At 50.5% G+C, this 20,907-nt stretch overlaps 5 protein-coding genes across 5 annotated transcripts; 2 read left to right on the forward strand and 3 right to left on the reverse strand.

The window, feature by feature from the left end:
* Positions 1–3,833: 3,833 nt before the first annotated feature.
* Positions 3,834–7,659, forward strand: pex1 (AAA family ATPase peroxin 1; the record flags this gene model as incomplete). The annotated part of the gene is made up of 4 exons (XM_057118777.1): positions 3,834–3,950; positions 4,006–4,245; positions 4,298–4,376; positions 4,436–7,659. 4 exons carry the CDS (start codon positions 3,834–3,836, stop codon positions 7,657–7,659), a joined length of 3,660 nt encoding a protein of 1,219 aa, XP_056968332.1.
* A 1,966-nt stretch (positions 7,660–9,625) lies between these two features.
* Positions 9,626–11,802, forward strand: N7484_008391 (TolB family protein; the record flags this gene model as incomplete). Its single annotated transcript, XM_057118778.1, has 3 exons — positions 9,626–9,833; positions 9,884–11,534; positions 11,598–11,802. The coding sequence occupies 3 exons, from the start codon at positions 9,626–9,628 to the stop codon at positions 11,800–11,802; spliced, it is 2,064 nt and encodes a 687-aa protein (XP_056968333.1).
* Positions 11,803–12,007: 205 nt separating this feature from the next.
* N7484_008392 (S-adenosylmethionine-dependent methyltransferase) lies at positions 12,008–13,673 on the reverse strand (the record flags this gene model as incomplete). The annotated part of the gene is made up of 3 exons (XM_057118779.1): positions 12,008–12,934; positions 12,991–13,287; positions 13,407–13,673. The coding sequence occupies 3 exons, from the start codon at positions 13,671–13,673 to the stop codon at positions 12,008–12,010; spliced, it is 1,491 nt and encodes a 496-aa protein (XP_056968334.1).
* A 774-nt stretch (positions 13,674–14,447) lies between these two features.
* Positions 14,448–18,224, reverse strand: N7484_008393 (carbamoyl-phosphate synthase (glutamine-hydrolyzing) CPA2; the record flags this gene model as incomplete). Its single annotated transcript, XM_057118780.1, has 3 exons — positions 14,448–14,555; positions 14,618–17,673; positions 17,879–18,224. 3 exons carry the CDS (start codon positions 18,222–18,224, stop codon positions 14,448–14,450), a joined length of 3,510 nt encoding a protein of 1,169 aa, XP_056968335.1.
* A 789-nt stretch (positions 18,225–19,013) lies between these two features.
* Positions 19,014–20,618, reverse strand: N7484_008394 (uncharacterized protein; the record flags this gene model as incomplete). Its single annotated transcript, XM_057118781.1, has 1 exon — positions 19,014–20,618. One exon carries the CDS (start codon positions 20,616–20,618, stop codon positions 19,014–19,016), a length of 1,605 nt encoding a protein of 534 aa, XP_056968336.1.
* Between the last annotated feature and the right edge of the window lie 289 nt (positions 20,619–20,907).

Here is a 20,907-nt window from a genome sequence, read left to right on the forward strand (position 1 = left end):
AATTCACCCGAAATAACGTAATATTGAATATCTAAGCTATTTAACCAGTTTTGGACAATGCGTTCTTTTATGCCCTTGGATATTACATTCTAAGCACCTTAGTGGAGCCCGACGTCGTGGTTCTTGACCTGGATTTTGACTAGTTAGCTCTCTATCTTGAGGTTGAATTTACGGATTTTTAACCTTTTGGGCTAATTCTTTGAGCTCTGCCACTGATAGACCTTCTGAATGAGCTATCTATTGCTTTGATCTTGCCTTTTTCTGCTTCTTTTTTTCGTTTCTAGCACGTAAAAGCTCGTTTTCTCGAGCAAGAAAAGCGGTAGATTGCATTATGATTTAGCAAGCTTTTAGCACTTGATTAATAGCAGAATTCAACGGGCTTAGTGGGCTCTTAGAGCGTTTTTCTAAGAGCTTTTTGATTGAAGAAGCTTGCTTCTGGAGTTGTTTATAATTTGATGGTGTTTTTGGCTCCCACGCGCTGCTTTCGCTCCCTTAAGAAGGTGGTGGTGTGGGTGTATAGAGTCGAATATTAAGCTTTGAAATCACTCGATTTAGATCATATAGTACTAATCTAGTTGCTAAGAAGCTATTTTGGATTGTTTCTGGCTTGAATGCCTTGTTTCGAGCGATTGGAAAAGCGTCGAGAAAGTCTAATTTGTCGATATGGTTCACTCTAATCCGCATCAAATTTTCAACGATTTAACCGTACGCGCGCTTAAGAACCGTAAAATAACCTATATTAAGAGGTTGTAAAAGATGAGAAGAGTGCGGTGGCATATAAATCGGAATCACATCATTTTAATAGCAAATTTCATCAAATTTTGGAGTTAAATGGCTCCCGTGACCGTCGAGAACTAGGAGTCGATATTTCCCCTTTATTCTTAAGAAAGTCGATGGAAGAAAGACCTTTTTAAGCCAGCGAAGGCTAATTTCGTCTAAGGTCTATCTATTTAGGCTAACCTTAAATTGCTAGTCGTTCGGAAGTTTATCAGCCTAGCTTACGATAAAAACTTTACCCTTAAAGATAATCATTAAAGGGAGGCTAAATCCAGACGCGCCTATATACTTAATTGAGGTTACCTATTCACGATTTCTAGGCTGTAAAAGAGCGCGCCGACCGTAATATTTAGCTCTTGTCATAACTTTTGTGGTCGCGGTTAAGCCTATCGTAAAGCCCGTCTCATTAAAATTATAGATATCATTTAGATCAATCCCGTTATTATGAATCGTCTTTTAAACGAGATTAAACCATTCTCTTATGATTTTTGGATCTTTATATTTTACGCGTGCGTAATTATAGCGTCTCGAGAACTATATATTAAGCTCTAGGTGTCGTTTAACATAATTTGTTACCTAATTCTTGCCGACGGTTTGAATCGGGGTCGTTCCGCGTGTCGCGAGTAAGAGATTAGCCATTTCTTGTACTATTTTAGGTCGCGGTGCCGCTCCTCGGTTATCTATAGAAAGTACCTATTTCTCTAGCGAATTCTCCTCGATTTCGGTTAATTTAAATAAATTCGGGCGGGATTCGACGCGGTTTTCGCGTCCAACAAGACGGGCATGAAGTGTTGATTTTGGAACGTCATATATACGTGCTGCCTCACGAATTAATAGCTTATCCTGCTTTTTAAGAGCCTGGATAGTAAGTAAAATCCGGCCTTCTTGATGTGTTAAATTCTGACGATTTTGAGAGCGAATTGGTGGCATAGTAGGTGGTTGGATAAGAAAGGTATGATTAATTGACGCGTTTTGGTTGGGGTGTCCTGGCCGACTGGGTATCCCGCTCGCTTGTGAAATACGTTAACGTATTTCACAAGCGAGCGGAACACCTAGTCGGCCGGAACACCCCATTAACTTCTAATAATTCAAGCTAGAATATTTCAGCCGAAAAAACATGGAATTCAGTATCTAAGCTATTTAATTAAATTTAGACAATGCGTTCTCTTATGACCCTGAATATTACACTCTGAGTACCTTGGTAGAGCTCGTCGTCGTGGTTCTTGTGCCTCTACTTGACTGGTTGGCTAGTTGATTAGAGGTTGAAATTGAGCATTTCTATCATTTTGAGCTAATTGATTAAGCTTAGCGATAGAAAGGCCTTCTAGAGCTGCTATCTGGAGCTTAGAACGTGCTTTTTTTTGCTTAATTTTCTTATGCCTAGCCCGTAATAGCTCGTTTTCTCGAGCGAGGAAAGCGGTTGATTGCATTGTGATTTGGCACGCTTTAAGAACTTGATCTATAGCTGAATTCAACGAGCTTGGTGGGCTCTTAGAGCGCTCTTTTAAGAGCTTTTTGATTGAATCAGCTTGCTTTTGAAGTTGCTTGTAATTTAATGGTGTCTTTAGCTCCTATGTGCTGCTTTGGCTTCCTCGAGATGCTGGTGGTGTGGGCGTATGGAGTTGAATATTGAGCTTTGAGATCACTCGATTTCGATCATATGGGACTAAGCTAGTTGCTTTAAAGCTATTTCTGATCGTTTCTGGCTTAAAAGCCTCGATTCGTGCGGTTGGAAAAGTGTTGAGAAAGTCAAGCTTATTAATATGGTTCTGACCACATCGCATAATATCCTCGACACACTTCCCGTACGCACGCTTTAAAATAGCAAAATAACCCATATCAAGAGGTTGTAAAAGATGTGATGAGTGTGGTGGCATGTAAATTGGAATTATATGATTTTGAGAGTAAATTTCGTCGAATTTTAGAGTTAAATGGCTTCTATGACTGTCGAGAACTAGAAGTCGATATATTCCCTTAGTCCTCGAGAAAGTCGAGGGAAGAAAGACTTTTTTAAGCTAATAAAGTCTAATTTCATCCATGGTCTATCCTCTTTTACTAACCTAGAATTGCTAGTCGTCTGGAAGCCTATCACGCCAGCCTTAAATAATCATTTTACCCTTAAAGATAACCATTAGAGGTAGGCTATATCTAGACGCGCCTATACACTTAATCGAGGTTACCTATTCACGATTTCTAGGTTATAAAAGTGGACAGCGCTAACCACTAGTATCCACTCTTATGATAACCTTCGCGGTCGCGGTTAAACCCATCGCGAAGCCTATCTTATCAAAGTTATAGATATCGTCTTGCTCAATCCCATACTTAAGAACTGTCTTTTGAACCAGGTCAAACCAGCCATTAATAACTTTAGGGTCCTCGCATTTAGCACGCTTATAATCGTAGCGTCTTGAGAACCTTGTTTTGAGTTCTAGGTGTCGTTTAATAAAGTTCGTAACCCAGTTTTTGCCAACGGTTTAAATTAAGGTTGTTCCACGAGTGGTAAGTAAGAGATTAGCCATTTCTTGCACCATAGAAGGTCGTGGGGCCGCTCCACGTATAGCCATAGATATGACCCATTACTTAAGCGAATTCTCCTCGATTTCAGTCAATTTGAACGAATTTGCGCGTGATTCGACGCGGTTTTAACGTCCACGAAGACGTGCGTATAACGTTGTATGGGGGATATCATATATAAGCGCTACTTTGCGAATTGAGAGCTCTTTCTACGTTTCAAGAGCCTGGATAGCAACTAAGATTCGTCCTTCTTGTTCTATCAATTTTTGACGATTTTGAGAGCGAATTGGTGGCATGGTGGGTGGTTAAAGAAGAAAGGTCTAATTAATTGACGCGTTATGGTTGGGGTGTTCCGGCCGACCGGGTGTTCCGCTCGCTTGTGAAATACGTTAACTAACTTTACAGTTTACCCCGGATTGATGCCTGGATGCCTGATGCACTTTCAGCCGAGGTTCACCGCAGACCGATTCCCGGGCGGTGACCTTAGAGTAAAGACCCCGGGGAATGCCCCGTTCCCCACCTCCGTCTTCCTGTGAACAGCTCTGAACATGGCGCCCAAGAAGCCCTCGACGACGGCGGAAGTCGCTCTGATTCCCTTGAAGAACTGTCTCGTCAATCTACCACCATCTCTTGTCTCCTTGCTGGTCAATGCAAACACGGTGAGTTCCCGAGGCCGCTCTCGCTCGCTTTCCCGGCTAATTCATGTGATTGCAGACTGCCCAGAATGTCATAATTGAATTACAATTCAAGTCCACGACTGGAAAATCTAATGGGGCTCCGCCACAGCGATCATGCTTCTTGGGCTGGACAGGCATGCCGAGTAAGCGCAGGCTTGCGCCGGTAGTGGGCCGCGACGGTATCAGCACCGGGTACAACAGAGAGCAGCAGGAGGTCTCGACCGTGGAATTGGACACGACATTCGCAAGGCTTATTGGCCTCGTTGAAGGGCAGAAGGTAGGTTCTACGATATCATCGGTGAGCTCGTGTGGATGCTAATCCCTTACAGGTTGGGCTACTCGTGCATCTTGATCCACCCGTCGCGCATACTATCAACATCGAGCCATTGACACCAGAGGACTGGGAAAGTAGGTTTCCATGAAATCCAGAACTCGTTGATCTCGGCTAACTTACTGCTTTATTAAAGTTATTGAGCTGCATGCTACCTTTTTGGAACTCAACCTATTGTCACAGATTCGCGCGCTCCCAAATCCTTCCTACACTGAGGCGCAATCGGAGCACATGCATCCGCTTGCCCTGCATCTCTCACCCACATCGACCGCGAATATCGTTGTCACCTCCCTTGATCCCGCACCGTCATCTACATCACCGTTCGCAAAGATCGCGCCCGATGCAGAGGTCATTGTTGCTCCGAAAGTTCGATCGAAGACCAGTAAATCATCACGAGGGGACAGCCGAAGTAACGCTGGAAGCAGCAGAAAGAGCGCTGGTGGTCGGAGTGCTTCAAGCACAGTCCGCCCGAAGAGTAGTCGATCTGACTCCAGCAGTCGAGGTGCTTTGTACCTCCGCGGCATAGACCGTCAGGCGGCTGATGAACTCTTCGATGCTGAAGTGGATGAAGACGAGAATGACGGGCTGCGTATCTGGGTGGATCCGGACATGTTGGCCTCTCATGAACTTCGAGGCGCAAGCTGGGCGTGTGTCTCGATTGTGCAGCCGTCGGGGCTCAAACCTCCGGTTGATCCCCAACAACAACTGGCCCAGCAAGAACAGAAGTCTCAGGAAGCTGGCTCGCCTACCAGTAAACTGGTAGCAAAGCTACTTCCATGGGAAGATGCTCCAGACAATCGGCACGTTGCGATGTCCACGTTGTTGTCTACGGCCCTTGGTGTGGAAAACATGGTGGGTGGAATCGTGCGTGTGGAGGCGGCCCCACCACAACTACATCGCTCAGCGGTTAAAACACTTAAGGTGTACCCGTTTATGTTTGATGCCTCCAAGAAGAAGGACGGGCTCAAATTCGGCTCTGACACTGCCGCTTCTCGGGATGCCTTGGCCGAACGTCTCAAAGTGATCTACGGCAGCACTGGGTCTGATGTTGGATTGTTCTCAGGGCCTTTAACCGATGGCATGATTCTACCCCCGGTTGAAAACCATCCTGCAGTATCTTCCTTTGATGGGGCTATCCTGCGATTCGATCCCCCTTTAAAGGGAGGATCGGATGAGACGAAGTCGATGTTTGGGTGGCTCCTAGGCTCCGAAGCTATACTCAACCTTGAGGTACAAGCCGAGATATCCAAACCATCCGATTCGGCATCATCGGCTCTCCCAACCGATGATCCAATTCCAGAGAGTGCACCTCAACTGGTGGGAATTGATCCCATCATATCTCAGTCTCTGGGTAATCTGACGAAGTCTTCGTCTATCCTATTGACCGGTGGGCTTGGCGCTGGAAAGACGGCGCTCGCGCACCTCCTGGCCCATCGCTTGCGTAAGGACCATCTTTTCAATGTCAAGTACTTCTCCTGTCGCAAGCTTGTGACCGATGAGACTCGTATCTCGAACATCAAGGAGGTTCTCAACCGCCTTTTCATGTCTGCTTCTTGGTGTGCTCGTCTCGGTGGACAATCTGTCGTGATTCTGGATGATCTCGACAAATTGTGCCCCGTAGAGACCGAATTACAAGTTGGCGGAGACAACGGACGCAGTCGTCAGAACAGCGAGGTCATTTGCTCCATGGTCCGAGAATACTGCTCCTTGAACTCCTCAGTTGTCCTGTTGGCCACGGCTCAGGCTAAAGAATCTTTAAATAATGTGATTATCGGTGGCCATGTCGTTCGGGAGATCATAAACATGAGAGCCCCTGACAAAGAGGGCCGTCGGAAGGTGCTGGAGAAACTTACCAGCCAGGACAAAGCCACCGAGACCCTCAATGGTCATACACGGACGACTAGTTCCTCTACGCAGGACTCGTGGCTCGATCCTTCAAACCCTGGAAGTCGTCCCAGTTCCTCTGGTGGAGATGGCTTTGTTCTCGGCAGGGACGTAGACTTCCTTGAGCTTGCTGGTAAGACTGACGGCTATATGCCAGGCGATCTCGTGCTCTTGGTTGCCCGGACTCGCAACGAAGCCCTCATCCGCTCCGTTCAGGATTTGTCCACCGACTCGAAGATGATCACTCTTGGGCTTGAAGATTTCGAAAGCGCATTGAAGGGGTTCACCCCAGCATCTCTTCGTAACGTCACCCTCACTTCATCTACTACTACCTTCTCATCCATCGGTGGCCTGTTCGAGACCCGCAAAATGCTGCTGGAGACGCTTCAGTATCCCACAAAGTATGCACCCATCTTTGCGCAGTGCCCTTTGCGACTTCGATCGGGTCTTCTTTTGTACGGCTTTCCCGGTTGTGGTAAGACGATGTTGGCCAGCGCAGTGGCAGGCGAATGTGGCTTGAACTTTATCAGTGTCAAGGGTCCTGAGATTTTGAACAAGTACATTGGTGCCAGTGAAAAGAGCGTTCGTGATCTGTTTGAAAGGGCGCAGGCCGCACGTCCTTGCGTCCTGTTCTTTGATGAATTCGACAGTATCGCCCCGAAGCGTGGACATGACTCCACTGGTGTCACTGACCGCGTGGTTAACCAGCTTCTCACCCAAATGGACGGAGCGGAGGGTCTCTCAGGCGTGTATGTCCTGGCTGCAACTTCTCGACCAGATCTAATTGATCCGGCTCTTCTTCGTCCCGGTCGTCTGGACAAGTCTCTTCTCTGCGATATGCCATCCCACGCGGATCGGATCGACATTATCAAAGCCGTTAGCGAAAAGCTGAAAATGAGTGACGACGTTGCAGCTCGCTTCGACGAAGTCGCCGCCCAAACTGAAGGATTCTCCGGCGCCGACATCCAGGCTGTGGTGTACAATGCGCACCTGGAAGCCGTGCACGACGCATTGGGTGACCGCACTGCCGACAACACCAAAACTAATTCGAAACCCGCCTCGAAGTCTTCCCCGAATACCTCCAGCAGATCATTCATTCAATTCCTCTACTCCTCATCCGAAGAAGCGTCCGGTAAGGTTTCCATGCCCGCTCCAGCCATGGTTGCAGCGAAGCTAGACGCAATCAAGAACTCGCGACGCCGTCAGCGCCAGCTCGAGAATGGCACTGCTCCTTCCGGGCCAGCGAATCCTGCCCAAGCTAATGGAACCGAGTCCGGTCCGGATGAGCTCCGTGACGAGATCGTTGTCCGGTGGGAGCACGTTGAACGTGCCCTCAAGACGACCCGTTCATCGCTTAGCTCTACGGAACGCCGGCGGTTGCAGGGCATCTACCGAGAGTTTGTGGTCGGGCGTAACGGCGAGATGCCCAATGGTGAAGCAGGAAATGAGATTGGAGGGCGCACGAGTCTGATGTGATCATCGCTTGCAGGCCTTCGCCTACAGAGTTCTGTAGATCGGGACCTTGAGAGTGTATTTATTTGTATATATTACATTTGCATGTTTTGAACTATCTCTTTCCTGTACCAATTGATCCTGGCATGAACATTCCCAACAGCAAAGTATCTTTCCTCGATGATACATGTACTTTTGTACAGTAACTTCCATAGCTTTCAAGTCAATTGTCCGCCCTAAATGGCAAGTTAAAGCCCGTTATTGGACGCTACTCCTATTTCGACCATAGCGCTCTGTGACCGCTACCTCTCATGTCAGATCTCGCGGGAAAGCCGTCGGAGGGAGTCGTCAGTCTCCACCTACTTTTAAAATATTATATTACGTTTCTGCCTGTTCAATCAGCCTGATCGGTGCTAAAAAATGTCCGTCGAAGGAATGCAGAGAGTTTTAGGTAGGGGCGGATAAGCATTCTAGAACCACCGAGACGGAAATTTCCATGAAGGATCGGCAAGTCCACAACACCCCAGGTTTCAAGCCTCCAAGCGACATTATTATCGATGTAACCAAGATCCGTAATCCGACGCCGTAGAAGATCCGCCTTCCCATTGAAGAAACCCTTATCTTGGCAGGATCTTGATAGCGGCCGGGTCCCACGCTAATAGAATCAGCGGCGGACAAGATCGGAAACGTCCGAGCGGTCCCCATCAAGACCTCACTATAGTATAAGCCACGAGAGAAGAGAATCATGCCCTGAATGATATCATTGGAACCCAGATCACCTTGTCATTTCCTAAGAATAGGCATACATCATAGGCAACGAGAATAAGGGTGTGCGCCACGTTGGTTGACGCAAGCACCCATGACCAGAATCTTCAGGTTGGACGACTTGGTAGGTACAGATGCAGGCACCGACGCCAAAAGTAAAAACCACGGCAGTAGTGGCAACGCCAAGGACCCTCGCGGACTCGGACGGATGCTCCGTACGGATAACCCACGCTTTGTCGCGATGTGGGGATGCCAAGGGCAACGGCTGCTTATTGCATGCCTTGTCACTGGGGAATCCAGGCTTCGGTTATTCTCAATCCTCAAAGTGACAGGTTTTGTGTAGAATGCCAAGGAGAGGACACATCATTGGCTTGGGGAGTGGAGTTGATGAGGTGTAGAATCTTGAATCTGGTGATGGTTTCGCAATGGTTCAGGTCTAGAAAACCATAAAATGGGAAAAATGATTCCATCGGACATAGTTACTTTTTCAAGCGGTGGAGCAACAAAGCCCAAGCAAGGTTCCAGTAGTCTAAACAGACGATGTGAGGGGAGACAGTTGAACAGGCAATAGTTCGGAGATAATGTAGATCGAATAGAAGAGCAGCCAGTTCTATTGCCAATTGTGTCTTGTTCCCTGCACTTGTCCAGTACGGCCTAGTATGCTTGATAAGGATGGGATTTACCAGCTAAGCTTGTTACGTACGCTCGGGGCTGGTCCCTTGGGAAGGGATCGACAACGCTAACCATCGTCCCATGACGCTCATTGGTCAAAGGCGGTGGCATTAAGTCCGAGACCCTCCTGATCCTTCTGCAACTTATCAAGTGGGTCCCAGTGTTAAGTCATACCAAGATGCATTCTGAAAGGCAGCGAGGATTACTATACCCCAAACGCCATTGCTCAATGCCGTGGTCCAATGAAGGATTCTGACTTGCAGAATTGCCCGGGCCGTTGAGGCTGGACAAGCCCGCACAGCCGAAGCGATGTCGCGTCCTCCCGGGTGCAGATCCCAATATACGCTTTCTCGGGGTTACTGGGAGTGCAGAACTCCAGAACCCCCTTCAACGGAGGAACCGGGGAGGAGCCCGAGGTGTGCCAAGTGGAGAAAGCCAAGACGAAGCCTTTCATACTTATATCCGCGTCAATCCTCTCCATTTCTGGGCTTTTCAACAGCATCCGCCTTCATCTTTCTTTCCCAACTCCTTTGTCTTTATTTGACTGGGCGAGATGCGATTTTCTGCTGCTCTTGCCGTTGCAGCTCTCGCAGCTGGCTCTAGTGCTGCCAGCTGCCCCTATGCTGAGCGTGCCGCCGCTGCCGCTGCCGCCCCGGGCTGCCCATATGCGAAGCGTGCTGCTGAGGCTACTGCGCAAGATGCCCAGGCCCCTCGACTTCCCAAGCGAGGACCCATCGAGGGCAAGAAGGGTATCTTTTACAGTGAGTGCTCCCTGTTGAGTCTATAGGAGATCTATACTAACTTATACCAGTGAACCGTATCGGACCTTCCGGCTCACAATTATGGATTGCCAATTCCGACGGTAGCAATAAGACTCAATTAATGGGCAACCAGACCAATGCCTTTGACTACCATCCGTCCTGGTCACAGGACGGCGAGTGGATTGTCTTCACAAGCGAGCGTCGTGGAGCCGGCCAGTCTGATTTGTACCGCGTGCGACCAGATGGAACCGGGCTGGAGACTCTTGCTGATACAAACTCGGTCGAAGATGCCGGTGTGCTGTCGCCGGATGGCACTCAGCTCGCCTATGTTTCGACCCAGGGCAACTACACCACCAACATTTGGGTCAAGGACCTGAAGACCGGTCTCGCACACAACCTGACCGACACCGCTGCTACCCGCAGCAGTAACATCTGGCCTTCTGGTCACTTCCGTCCGTCTTGGTCTCCTGACGGAGAGTGGATCACCTTCAGCTCTGACCGCGATACTGATTGGACCGGCCACAGTGACGGTACTGGCTGGGAGCACACCCAGAACCTGGGTGTGTACGTGATTAAGAAGAACGGCAAGGACTTCCGCAAGCTGGTCTTCGAGGATGGCTTTGCATTCGGTACCCCCCAGTTCTCAAGCGACGGCAAGCGTGTCATCTATAACAACATCACTCGCGAGGGTACGTACTCTGCTCACGGTGTCTCCGAGCAGCAGGCGGCCATCGAGTCCCAGATCTACAGTGTCGACTTCGCTACTGGCAAGAAGATTCTCGCCCACACTTCCGGTAGCTACCCCAAGTTCGGTCAGCACCAAATTGCCAACTCTAGCAATATTGGTTACTTCATCAAGGCCGGAGACTACGAGGGAATTCACTACACTAAGCCTGATACTACCCACAAGACCTTCAACCTGACCAACCTTCGTGACCCCTGGTGGTCCCCCGATGGTTCCAAGATTGTCTACAGTATCCCCAACTGGACCCAACAAGCTGCCGACCTGGAACTGTTCAGCTACAATAATGACTGGGCCTACCGCTACATGGACGTCTTCCCCCTCCACAACACCGTCGTCAACCGGATCGCAAGCACCCAGAAAGTCCTCGGTAGCGCCAACGGCTCAGCAGTCTCCTCCGACCCCCTCTATAACGACGTCGTCGCAGCCTTTAACTCCTACGACATTTACTCCACCAGCAACTCCTCTGAGGTCCTACTCCTAACAGAGGGCGAAGCCGGTGCCTTCCAGCCCACCTGGAACCCCGACGGAACCGAGATGCTAGTCGGCTTCGGCGGCTGGTTCGTCGACCGTGTCGATATCCCCGGAACCATCATCCACGCCTACGCCAACGGCAGCTCCTTCACCAGCTTGACCAACACCTCCGAGAACTCCGGTTTCCCTTCTTGGTCCCCCGATGGGTCGGCTTACGTCTACCGTCTCTGGAACTTGGAGACTGGTGCTCCGGAGGGTCTGAAGATCCACAACTTCACCACTGGCAAGACTCACAGTCTAACCGATGGCTGGGATAACACTCCCGGCTGGTCTCCCGATGGAGAGCGGATCGTGTTCACCCGTAACAACAACTGGACTGTCTCGTACGGATCCCGTTGGTACGCGGATCGCTTCGATATCTACACTATCCGTCCTGATGGCTCCGAGTTGACTCAGTTGACTGACAGTCTGTCAAACGATGCCCAGTATGTCTACCCCAGCCCCATTTATCACCGTTGATATGTATCTTATACTGACTTTTCCTTTAGCGCTGTCTGGTCCCAGGATGGCCGTATCATGTGGAGCACCGGTATGTACGGCTTTAAGGATGAGAGCTCACTCTTCGACAACACTTTCCAGCCTTATGGACAGATTATGGTTATGAACTACGATGGCACCAACAAGACTTTGCTTACTGATACTATTTGGGAGGATTCAATGCCGCTTTATATTCCCAACGAGTATCTTGAGTAGCATTGCTGCAGTTAGAATTGATTCCAAGTGTATATAGTTGATCTCATGAAATTGTGACATTCCAGTCTCAATAAAATTATTTTCACGATTACTTAAAGTCTCTAAAAATTCTAGTTTCAAGATTATTCCAAGAGTTTAAGGATTATCCTCCTGTCTAAGTCTATGGAGTCTACCTAGTACACCCGATAGCCAGGTGTTCGGTGAGCTACTCCCTCTCCAAAGCAACCTCAACAACCTTCTCAAGTTTCTTCCAAGCCTCGGCAAGCATCCCCTTAGCCTGCGCATTCTTACTCAAATCAATCCCTTGCGCCCGAAACTGCTCATTTACCTGCCCGAAATTCGCCCCAACAAGCCTCCTGAACCCAGGCACAGTACAGCTTTCTAACTGCCGACTCGCCAAATCAGCAAGCACATACCAAAGCACAAAATGGAAGTTAATCCCATAATCCTCTAGCTTGACCGGATCCAGCGGGCTATTCTCGAAACTCTGCGAGAGGTAGATGGCTAGTTTAGCTAGGATCCACGCGTGGAGGTGTCGGATTGGATGGGCGGGGCTGTAGAGTACGGGATCAACCCGTAGGTAGCGGATAGCAGCGTGGATAAATGCGGCACTGAAGTTGTTGGTTGCGAGGTAGGAGAGAATGAGCTGGTCCCGGAGCTGAGGGTATGGTTGGCGGGTTAGTGGCCAGTGTGGGTGAGACGCCAGGCGGTTCAGAGCTGAAGTTAGGGATTTGATTGCGTCTTGCGGGGCTTCGTCTGCGGCGGATTGGAGGAGTTGGAGAGCTTCGCGCTCTGCTACGTCAACCAAGGCCGTTGGGTCGTCTGTTCCGGCTGTTGAGAGGGTTTCGCTTTCCGGGGCATTTGTGCATTTTGGGCACTCGCATGTGAAAAAGTAGCGTTCTGAAAGCTCGCCGCGGCGGACGTGACAGGGGGTTGTGGTGTCGATGTAGGAGACGAAGATCTGTTCACCCTTTTGAATGGGCTTGAGAGCTTTGATGTAGAGCTCCTCGCCGTCGAAGCCGACTGTGGCGTTGTAATCGCAGCTGTGGTTGATTAGAGCTGCGTATGGATGGAAATAGAGACCGATGCGGTCGTATAGAGCTGTTGTGAGGTTGAAAGAATTCAGGTCTAGCTGTTAGGGTCTCAGCATATATCCTTAGGATTATGTTGAGGCGCGGAGAGACATACCCGGGCGGCATAAGCAAGTATAGCTTCCTCGGTCATGTCGGTTTCGGAATAATTCTTGACAGCTTTGGATGTGAGGGTAACACGCTCCATTTGCGTCTTATTCTTCCGGATCTCGGCGATATGAGTCTCCAAGTTTGAGAAAATGCCCAATTCCTGAGGCGAGTATTTGCCCTTCCCAGTGCGCAAGACCATGCGCAATAAAGCGCGAGCATTGTTGGGCAAGATCTGAGGCTGCAGCTTCTGGAAGATTTTACATTCCATAGAATGGGCAAATTTCCAATCTTTCGATTGACAGGCCTTTTAATCGGAAATCAGTACTGAGCGGGAGAATATAACATATTCAAAGGAATGCAAAAAAGGGCAAAATCAATACATCCCGCAATCAACCCAACTATAGACCGAGACTACAAACTCACCCGATCACAATACCTAACCACTCGACACCCAGTGCAAGCTTTCAAATCGGCATTTCCCTCCTGCATCTGCCGTTTGCCGAAACAACCAGAGCAGGTATCGTCTAGACGAGAGGAATCTAGAACCGCGACGAAAGGTGTTTGGGCATGCACGACATCCCCACCAACCTTGATATCCTCGGTCGCGAACAGACCATTGCCCATGCCATTAGGGGCAGGGCCTGGAACTGTCTTGGTAGTAACTGATGGCAGGGAATTTTGAGACGACATTTTGAGATTTTAAGGTTGAAGTGATTGAGATGGTTTCAATGAGGTTGTTGATGAGCTTAGTCAGCCTCGCTTGCGCCTCTGAGAAGAGTCTTGTATAGACGTCATTTGCACAAGAGCAGACAGAGAAATTGTACGAAGTTGAAATACATGACTACAGATCCCAAAGACTGTCGGATCGCATAGCCAATACTGAATTAGATTTCATACCTGAGCTCGGACCGGAGTGGCCAGTCGATCATGCTCAGGAATGGAATTTAGCACATGATATCGATGTCATGATCAGATCAATGTGCTTTGTTTGTTCTTTGGGAAACAATTCGTTGTCTGCTTTCCAGCTGAAGAAGAGACAGCACGTCCCATGCCCTACATCAGGTGACGCCACAGCGCTAAAGCTCGTTATATGCTGTTTCTGACACAGTCTGGTCTTGATGAAGTGGAAATTGATACCAAACTAAGATATAGAAGATGAAGAAAATTCTTTTGTCGCTGAAACACAATATAAACCAACTACAAGGAACATACCCCAAAAATAAAATAGTAAACAAGCAGACCCCCATCAAACCGGGGAGAACCACCAGGGCTAGATCAGTGCAGCTCACTATCCTAGTATTCGCCAGAGGTAAAAGAAACCAGACAACCAGACCGGGGAAAATATATCAAAGAAATGCACGCCATCTATCAACAATGCCCTCCCCGCTCACTTGTACCATACAGAAACAAGCGGGGACAATCAGTTGCGGAATAGGCGTTCTGGCTTTTGTGCAGGGTCATGATTTACAGGGCCTTGCCACCAACGAAGTTGGACCAGCTGCGGACCTCGGAGGGGATACCATCAGCACGGGGCATCTTCTCGTTCATGCACTGAGCGAAGAGCTGGGCAGTCTGCGGGGAGTCAAAATTAGCAACGAAGAAGATTAATGCGGGAAGTTGAACGGATAACGTACCTTGGGCTCCATGAAGAGAGGAACGCTGAAGTCGACAGCGTTACGGCGCATCACGTAGTCCTCGTCAAGCTGGGTCTTGCCACGGGTCTTGGCCAGATTGAAGACACCACGGATGTCATACTTCTGGAAGACCTCACGCAGAGCACGCTTGTTCTTCTTGGGGAACTCGATGACCTGCACGGAGGCGTTGCCCTTGCAGGTAGCCTCGATGTGAGCCTTGACCTCGGCGTTGGCAGCGTAGAACTTGAATCCCAGAGGGTTCAAGTAGTCGACGATGGTAGCCAGGTAAGGAGTGGTCACGTCACCACCGAGGAGGATACCCTCACCGGCCTCGGGGACGCGGAAGTTCATGGTGGACTGAAGAGAGGTCCAGTAGGCCTCAACGAGATCGGTACCGAAGCAGGCAATCTCACCAGTGGAGGACATCTCGACACCCAGGAAGGGGTCGGCACCGGCCAGACGGGTCCAGGAGAACTGGGGAACCTTGGTGGCGAGGTAGGGGCGCTTCTCCTTCATCAGGTCGACGGGCTCAGGGACGTCACGGCCGACAAGGGCCTTGGTGGCAACGTCAATGAAGTTGGTGCCCAGGACCTTGCTGACGAAGGGGAACGAACGAGAGGCACGCAGGTTGCACTCGATGACCTTGAGCTGGGACTCAGCACCCTCCTGGTCAGCCTTGATGATCTGCATGTTGAAGGGACCGGTGATGTTCCAGGCCTTGGCGACCTTCTCAGCGATATCCTTGACGCGGTCCATGATGGACTGGTCCAGGTTGGCAGGGGGAAGAACCAGAGTGGCGTCACCGGAGTGGACACCAGCGGGCTCAACGTGCTCACTGACGGCGTGGAGCAGGAGTTTACCGTTGGAAGCGACAGCGTCAACGTCAATCTCCTCAGCACCCTCAATGAACTTGGTGATGACAACGGGGTGATCGGGGGAGACGGCAGCAGCGTTCAGGAGCTTCTCCTTAAGCTCATCAACACTGTAGATGACGTTCATGGCGGCACCGGACAGAACGTAACTGGGGCGGACCAGGACGGGGTATCCAACGGAGTCGGCGAAGCGCTCGGCCTCAGCAACGGAGGTCAGCTCCTTCCAGGCGGGCTGGTCAACACCAATGCTGTCCAGGATCTGAGAGAACTTGTGACGGTCCTCAGCCTTGTCAATGTCCTCGGGGTTGGTTCCCAGAACGTGAGCACCACCGGTCTCCTGCAGACGCAGAGCAATGTTCTGCGGCAGCTGGCCACCGACAGAGACGACGACACCGCTAGCGGACTCGAGCTCGTAGATATCCATCACTCGCTCGTAGCTCAGCTCCTCGAAGTACAGCTTGTCAGCGGTATCGAAGTCAGTGGAGTAGGTCTCGGGGTTGTAGTTGATCATGACAGTCTTCTTGCCCATGTTGCGCAGGGAAAGAGTGGCATTGACAGCACACCAGTCGAACTCGACGGAGCTACCAATACGGTAGACACCGCTACCCAGGATGATAGTGCCGTGGTCATCGAAGGTGACATCGTGCGAGGTGGCGTTGTAGGTGGTGTACAGGTAGTTGGTGTCGGCAGGGAACTCGGCAGCCAGAGTATCAATCTTCTTAACCCAGGGGGTGATACCGAAGGACTTACGGCGAGCGCGGACCTCGTCCTCAGTGGAACCGACCAGGAGGGAGATTTGCTTGTCAGAGAAACCAAGCTTCTTGGCCTTCATCATAATCTCCTGCTTGACGCCGAAGAGGCTGCCAATCTCCTTAAGCTCGTGGTGGCAGTCGACAATGTTCTGGATCTTGTACAAGAACCACTTGTCGATCTTGGAGAGCTCGTGGACCTTGTCCACGGAGTAACCCTCGTGGATCATGGCCTGACCAACAGCCAACCAACGGCGATCGGTGGGGTTAGCGAGAACCTCATCGAGATTCTCGAACTGGTCACCCTGGAGACCAAGGTAGCGAGGGTCGACCTGGCGGATAGCCTTCTGTAGAGACTCCTCAAAGGTACGGCCAATGGCCATGACCTCACCGACGGACTTCATGGCACTGCCAATGTCGCGGTTAACGTGCTGGAACTTGCTCAAATCCCAACGGGGGATCTTGGTGACAATGTAGTCCAGACTGGGCTCGAAGTTGGCGGTGGTAGTCTTGGTGACAGCGTTGGGGAGCTCGGGCAGGGTGTGTCCGAGACCGATCTTGGCAGCAGTGTAGGCGAGGGGGTAGCCGGTAGCCTTGGAAGCCAGAGCAGAGGAACGCGACAGACGGGCGTTGACCTCAATGACACGGTAGTCGAGTCCATCGGGCTGCAGAGCGTACTGGACGTTGCACTCACCGACGACACCAAGGTGACGAACGATCTTGATGGCAGCGGTACGCAGCATGTGGTATTCCTCGTCGGACAGAGTCTGACTGGGGGCAACAACGATACTGTCACCGGTGTGGACACCGAGAGGGTCGAAGTTCTCCATGTTGCAAACGGTGATACAGTTGTTGGTAGCATCACGGACAACCTCGTACTCGACCTCCTTCCAGCCCTTCAGAGACTTCTCAACCAAAATCTGGGGGGACAGAGACAGGGAGCGGGAAGACAGATCACGGAGCTCATCCTCGTTAGCGGCAAAGCCAGAGCCCAGACCACCAAGAGCGTAGGCGGACCGGACGATGATGGGGTAACCGACAGTCTCGGCGGCCTTCAGGGCGTCGTCAACCGAGTTAACGGCAATCGACTCAGCAATGGGGATGTTGATCTCGTTCAGAGCCTGGGAAAAGAGGTCACGGTCCTCACTGGTCTCAAGGGTCTTGATGCTGGTTCCGAGCACCTGGACACCGTAGCGCTCGAAGATACCCATGCGGTTCATCTGGACACCGAGGTTGAGAGCGGTCTGACCACCGAAGGTCAGGAAGATACCATCAGGACGCTCGCGCTCAATGACGTGAGTGACATATTCGGGAGTCACGGGGAGATAGTAGACCTCATCGGCCAGCTTGTGGTCGGTCTGGATGGTCGCAATGTTGGGGTTGATCAGGACGGACTGGACACCAGCCTCCTTCAGGGCCTTCAGGGCCTGGGAGCCTAATTGACACAAGGACTAGATGTCAGTGACCAAACAAGACGGCTTTCTGGGGTTCTTGTGGGGACCAACGAGTCCAATGCCATTCCCCGCGGGGAGGCATGAAAAGAGCAAGCTCTCATGTGCCGCTCCAGGGGATTTGGATTGGATTAAGTACAAGGCATTGGGAGAAAACTAAGCAATGAAAAAAAATCACCCTCTACATACCGGAATAATCGAACTCTCCAGCCTGTCCAATGCTCAGACCACCACTACCAATGACCAGCACCTTCTTCACATCGACGAGGTTGGCGGGCTTGACAGCACCGCTAGCCAGGTAGGCCTCGGCAGAGGGTCCCTTCTGGACCTCAGCAAGACGGATGATCGAGCTGGAGAAGGAGCGCAGCTGCTTGGAACGAGCCGGGGAGGGAAGCTTCTGCAGGCGCAGAGCAGCGGCCGTAGATCGGACAGATGACTGGGAGGAGAAGGTGCGGAGAGAGAGAGGACGAGCCTCAGCGAGGCATCGCGATCGCAGCAGGGAGGCTGCCTGCCCACAACGAGCTGCAAGAACCATCGCGCCGCAAGTTCTGAATGAGAACTAGAGAGGTTCAATGGCCCGAAGATGGGATGATGGGGTGTAGAAGATGAGTCGCCGACGGGAGGTCTTTTTTTTCCCCCACCGGCCTCGCTAATTGGTTCGTTCCCTTCACCGTACCGGGTCCACTTCTTTTTTTTTTCCCTTGAAGGACCAAAGAGAGGAAATGGATGAAGGGGAGGAGGGATTAGGGATTAATTTTATAGAGATAATTGGGTATGAGGAAGAAAGAAAGAAATTAAAATTTAGGAGAAAAGAAGGGATTTGTACTTCTCCGGATTTCTTGCTCTATTTTTTCAGTTATGAGTCAAATCGTTGAATTTGGTGGATTTTAGGGTAGTGGAGACCACCATTTCCCTCTGTATACTTCAACCTCCATTTTTTCTTGTACATAAAAGAAATGATCATCTAGACAAAGGACTAGATCAATTAGAGCTACCGAACCCATATAGTCAATATTGACTGAGAAAATCCTGTTTCCTCAAGGCATAAAGTGCAAGTACTTTGTAGTCCGATGCCGGAACCTAGCCGGTCACACACAGGCGCTATCTCTTCTTATCCGTGGGGATCGACGCTAAAGAGGCCGGGAATGTGTTCGACTTACGAGAGAGTTTGATGCGTCTCCACGCCTCAATCAATTGAGAAATAAATTCAATTCCTCAATCTACCTTATTTTATACAGATGTATCACACATGACTTAGGATATAGTCTCGAAGACCTAGGAAATAACATACACCATGCAAGGATCAACAGACTTTTCACCAAGGCTATTCTAGTCCAACGCGCCCGTGCAGTCCCGACCAGGGTCCGTTTGGTCTTTTCTCCCGGGACCCACTATGGTTGCCGACCCCTCGCGATGTGTGAGCTTCGGAGGCCCAGATATCTGACGTAGTCTCGGGATCCGCGTCTTGCATAACACCCAAATCTTGGTTCAACATGCCATAAACTTCGCCCAACGTCTTGCGTGCATCTTGTGCGACTTCAGTTCCCAGTACCACTTTTTGTTGCACACGATCGCGCTCGTTCTTGGCGGCTGCTTCCGAGGCAAATGCCCACGCTTCTGCTAGACCCACAATTTCATCGGGCTGGTTCTGGTCGGGGGATTGGGATTGGTTGCGTGAGCTGAGGGCAGCAACTGCGTGCTTGATTCGTGGTTGGTGGGCGAGAAGGGGATATTCAGAGAGGAGGTGGCTCTCATCTCGTATACGGTGTAGGGCGCGTAGAGTGGTAGATTTTTCTTTGGCGAGAAGTCCAGCGAGATAGGACTTTTGTAGAGCCAGTGATCTCTGACTCTTGGAAAGCGGGACAAGGTTTTCACTTGCGTAAGACAGGACATCCAGCGGGCTGGGGGCCGGTAACTCCTCAGCGACAATCTCGGTTCTGTGGGTTGACCGCGACGGAGGTTTCGGGGTCACAGTCACCGGTTGACAGGCCGTGGAAGCAGCATCAAGAAGCTCTCGTCGTGCCTGTAGATAGGCAGCATATTGCTCCTTGATTTGCACCTTATGTTGTTCTAGTAGACGCTGGCCTTCCTCAATTTCCTCTGGTGACAGGTCTTGTACCATACTCTCGTCCGGATCTACTTCCGTGATCAGTCGTTCTTCGACCCATTGCACGAGTTCATCGCGTGTGCGCTGCAATGCTTGGGCCTTGACTGCAGACGGCACCTTGTCGGAAGCCACTTCTCTAGCATCATGCTGCGTTTTGACCTTCTCGAACAACCGTTTCTCCCGATCCAATTGTGTTCGAGCACGCACCACAGCCCTTTCAAGCTTATGTACCAATCCCTCCATATCTGTATCGGGGTCTTTTTGGCCCGGTCCGTCCGTGTCCAGCCCCTCAGGTAACAAGACCTGATTTGAATCCTCGCTCAACTCTAGACCAGTCGGTTCCTTTGCCTTGAGCTCTTCTAGATAATGCTGGAAGACCTGAAGCTTCGTATAGCGACGCCGTTCCCGCAAAAGTGAAACATAATCTCGCAGGTCCGCGCCGGGTTCCTGCGGATCAGCGGGGTCAACATTGGGAGTGCGGGATGCCCTTTGGCGTCTCAGCGAAGCCACATTGTCTGATGCAGCACGGAAATCCTTCCGAGCAGCAACGTTCGCCTGAAGTGCCTCTAGGTACTCCTTCCTTAGTCCTGAAATATCGGATGGTATTCGCTTCACATCGACGACGGCATCGATGGGTGCGCATAGAGCGAGGTGGGAGGGTTGGGATGTGTCATCGCTGAAGACAATTAAAGAACGTAGGTATGAAGTCAAGGCCTGGCGAATGCGGAGAGCTTCTTGCTGGGTCTTGACGTAAGGAGTGAGCTGTTTCACGAAGGGTGGAATGTGGGTAGGGGGTTCGTAGGATTCGTAGGGTTGGGCCATGGTGTCATTGGTTGGGAGGATTTCCTCAGGTCGTCACAGGTGGGTTCATCAGTGGAGAAGGCGAGTTTCATCAAGTCAGACGCTCATTCTTGCCATGCATGACGAAGTGATTTGTTTGGATCCAAATATCAAATGTTTGGGGGATTCGCGGAGGCTTATGTAACCTGTAGATCGCCGAGCTTATTTCGGTTTGTTTACATCGAGATATGGAATATAGTGCATGATAGTCTGTGTCATCTGGTTTAATGGATCATTTCATTTGCCTGCTGTGAGGAGCTTTGAAATAATA

Source organism: Penicillium longicatenatum, assembly GCF_028827895.1.
Source record: "Penicillium longicatenatum strain IBT 33135 chromosome Unknown contig_6_segment0_segment0, whole genome shotgun sequence".
NCBI lineage: Eukaryota > Fungi > Ascomycota > Eurotiomycetes > Eurotiales > Aspergillaceae > Penicillium > Penicillium longicatenatum.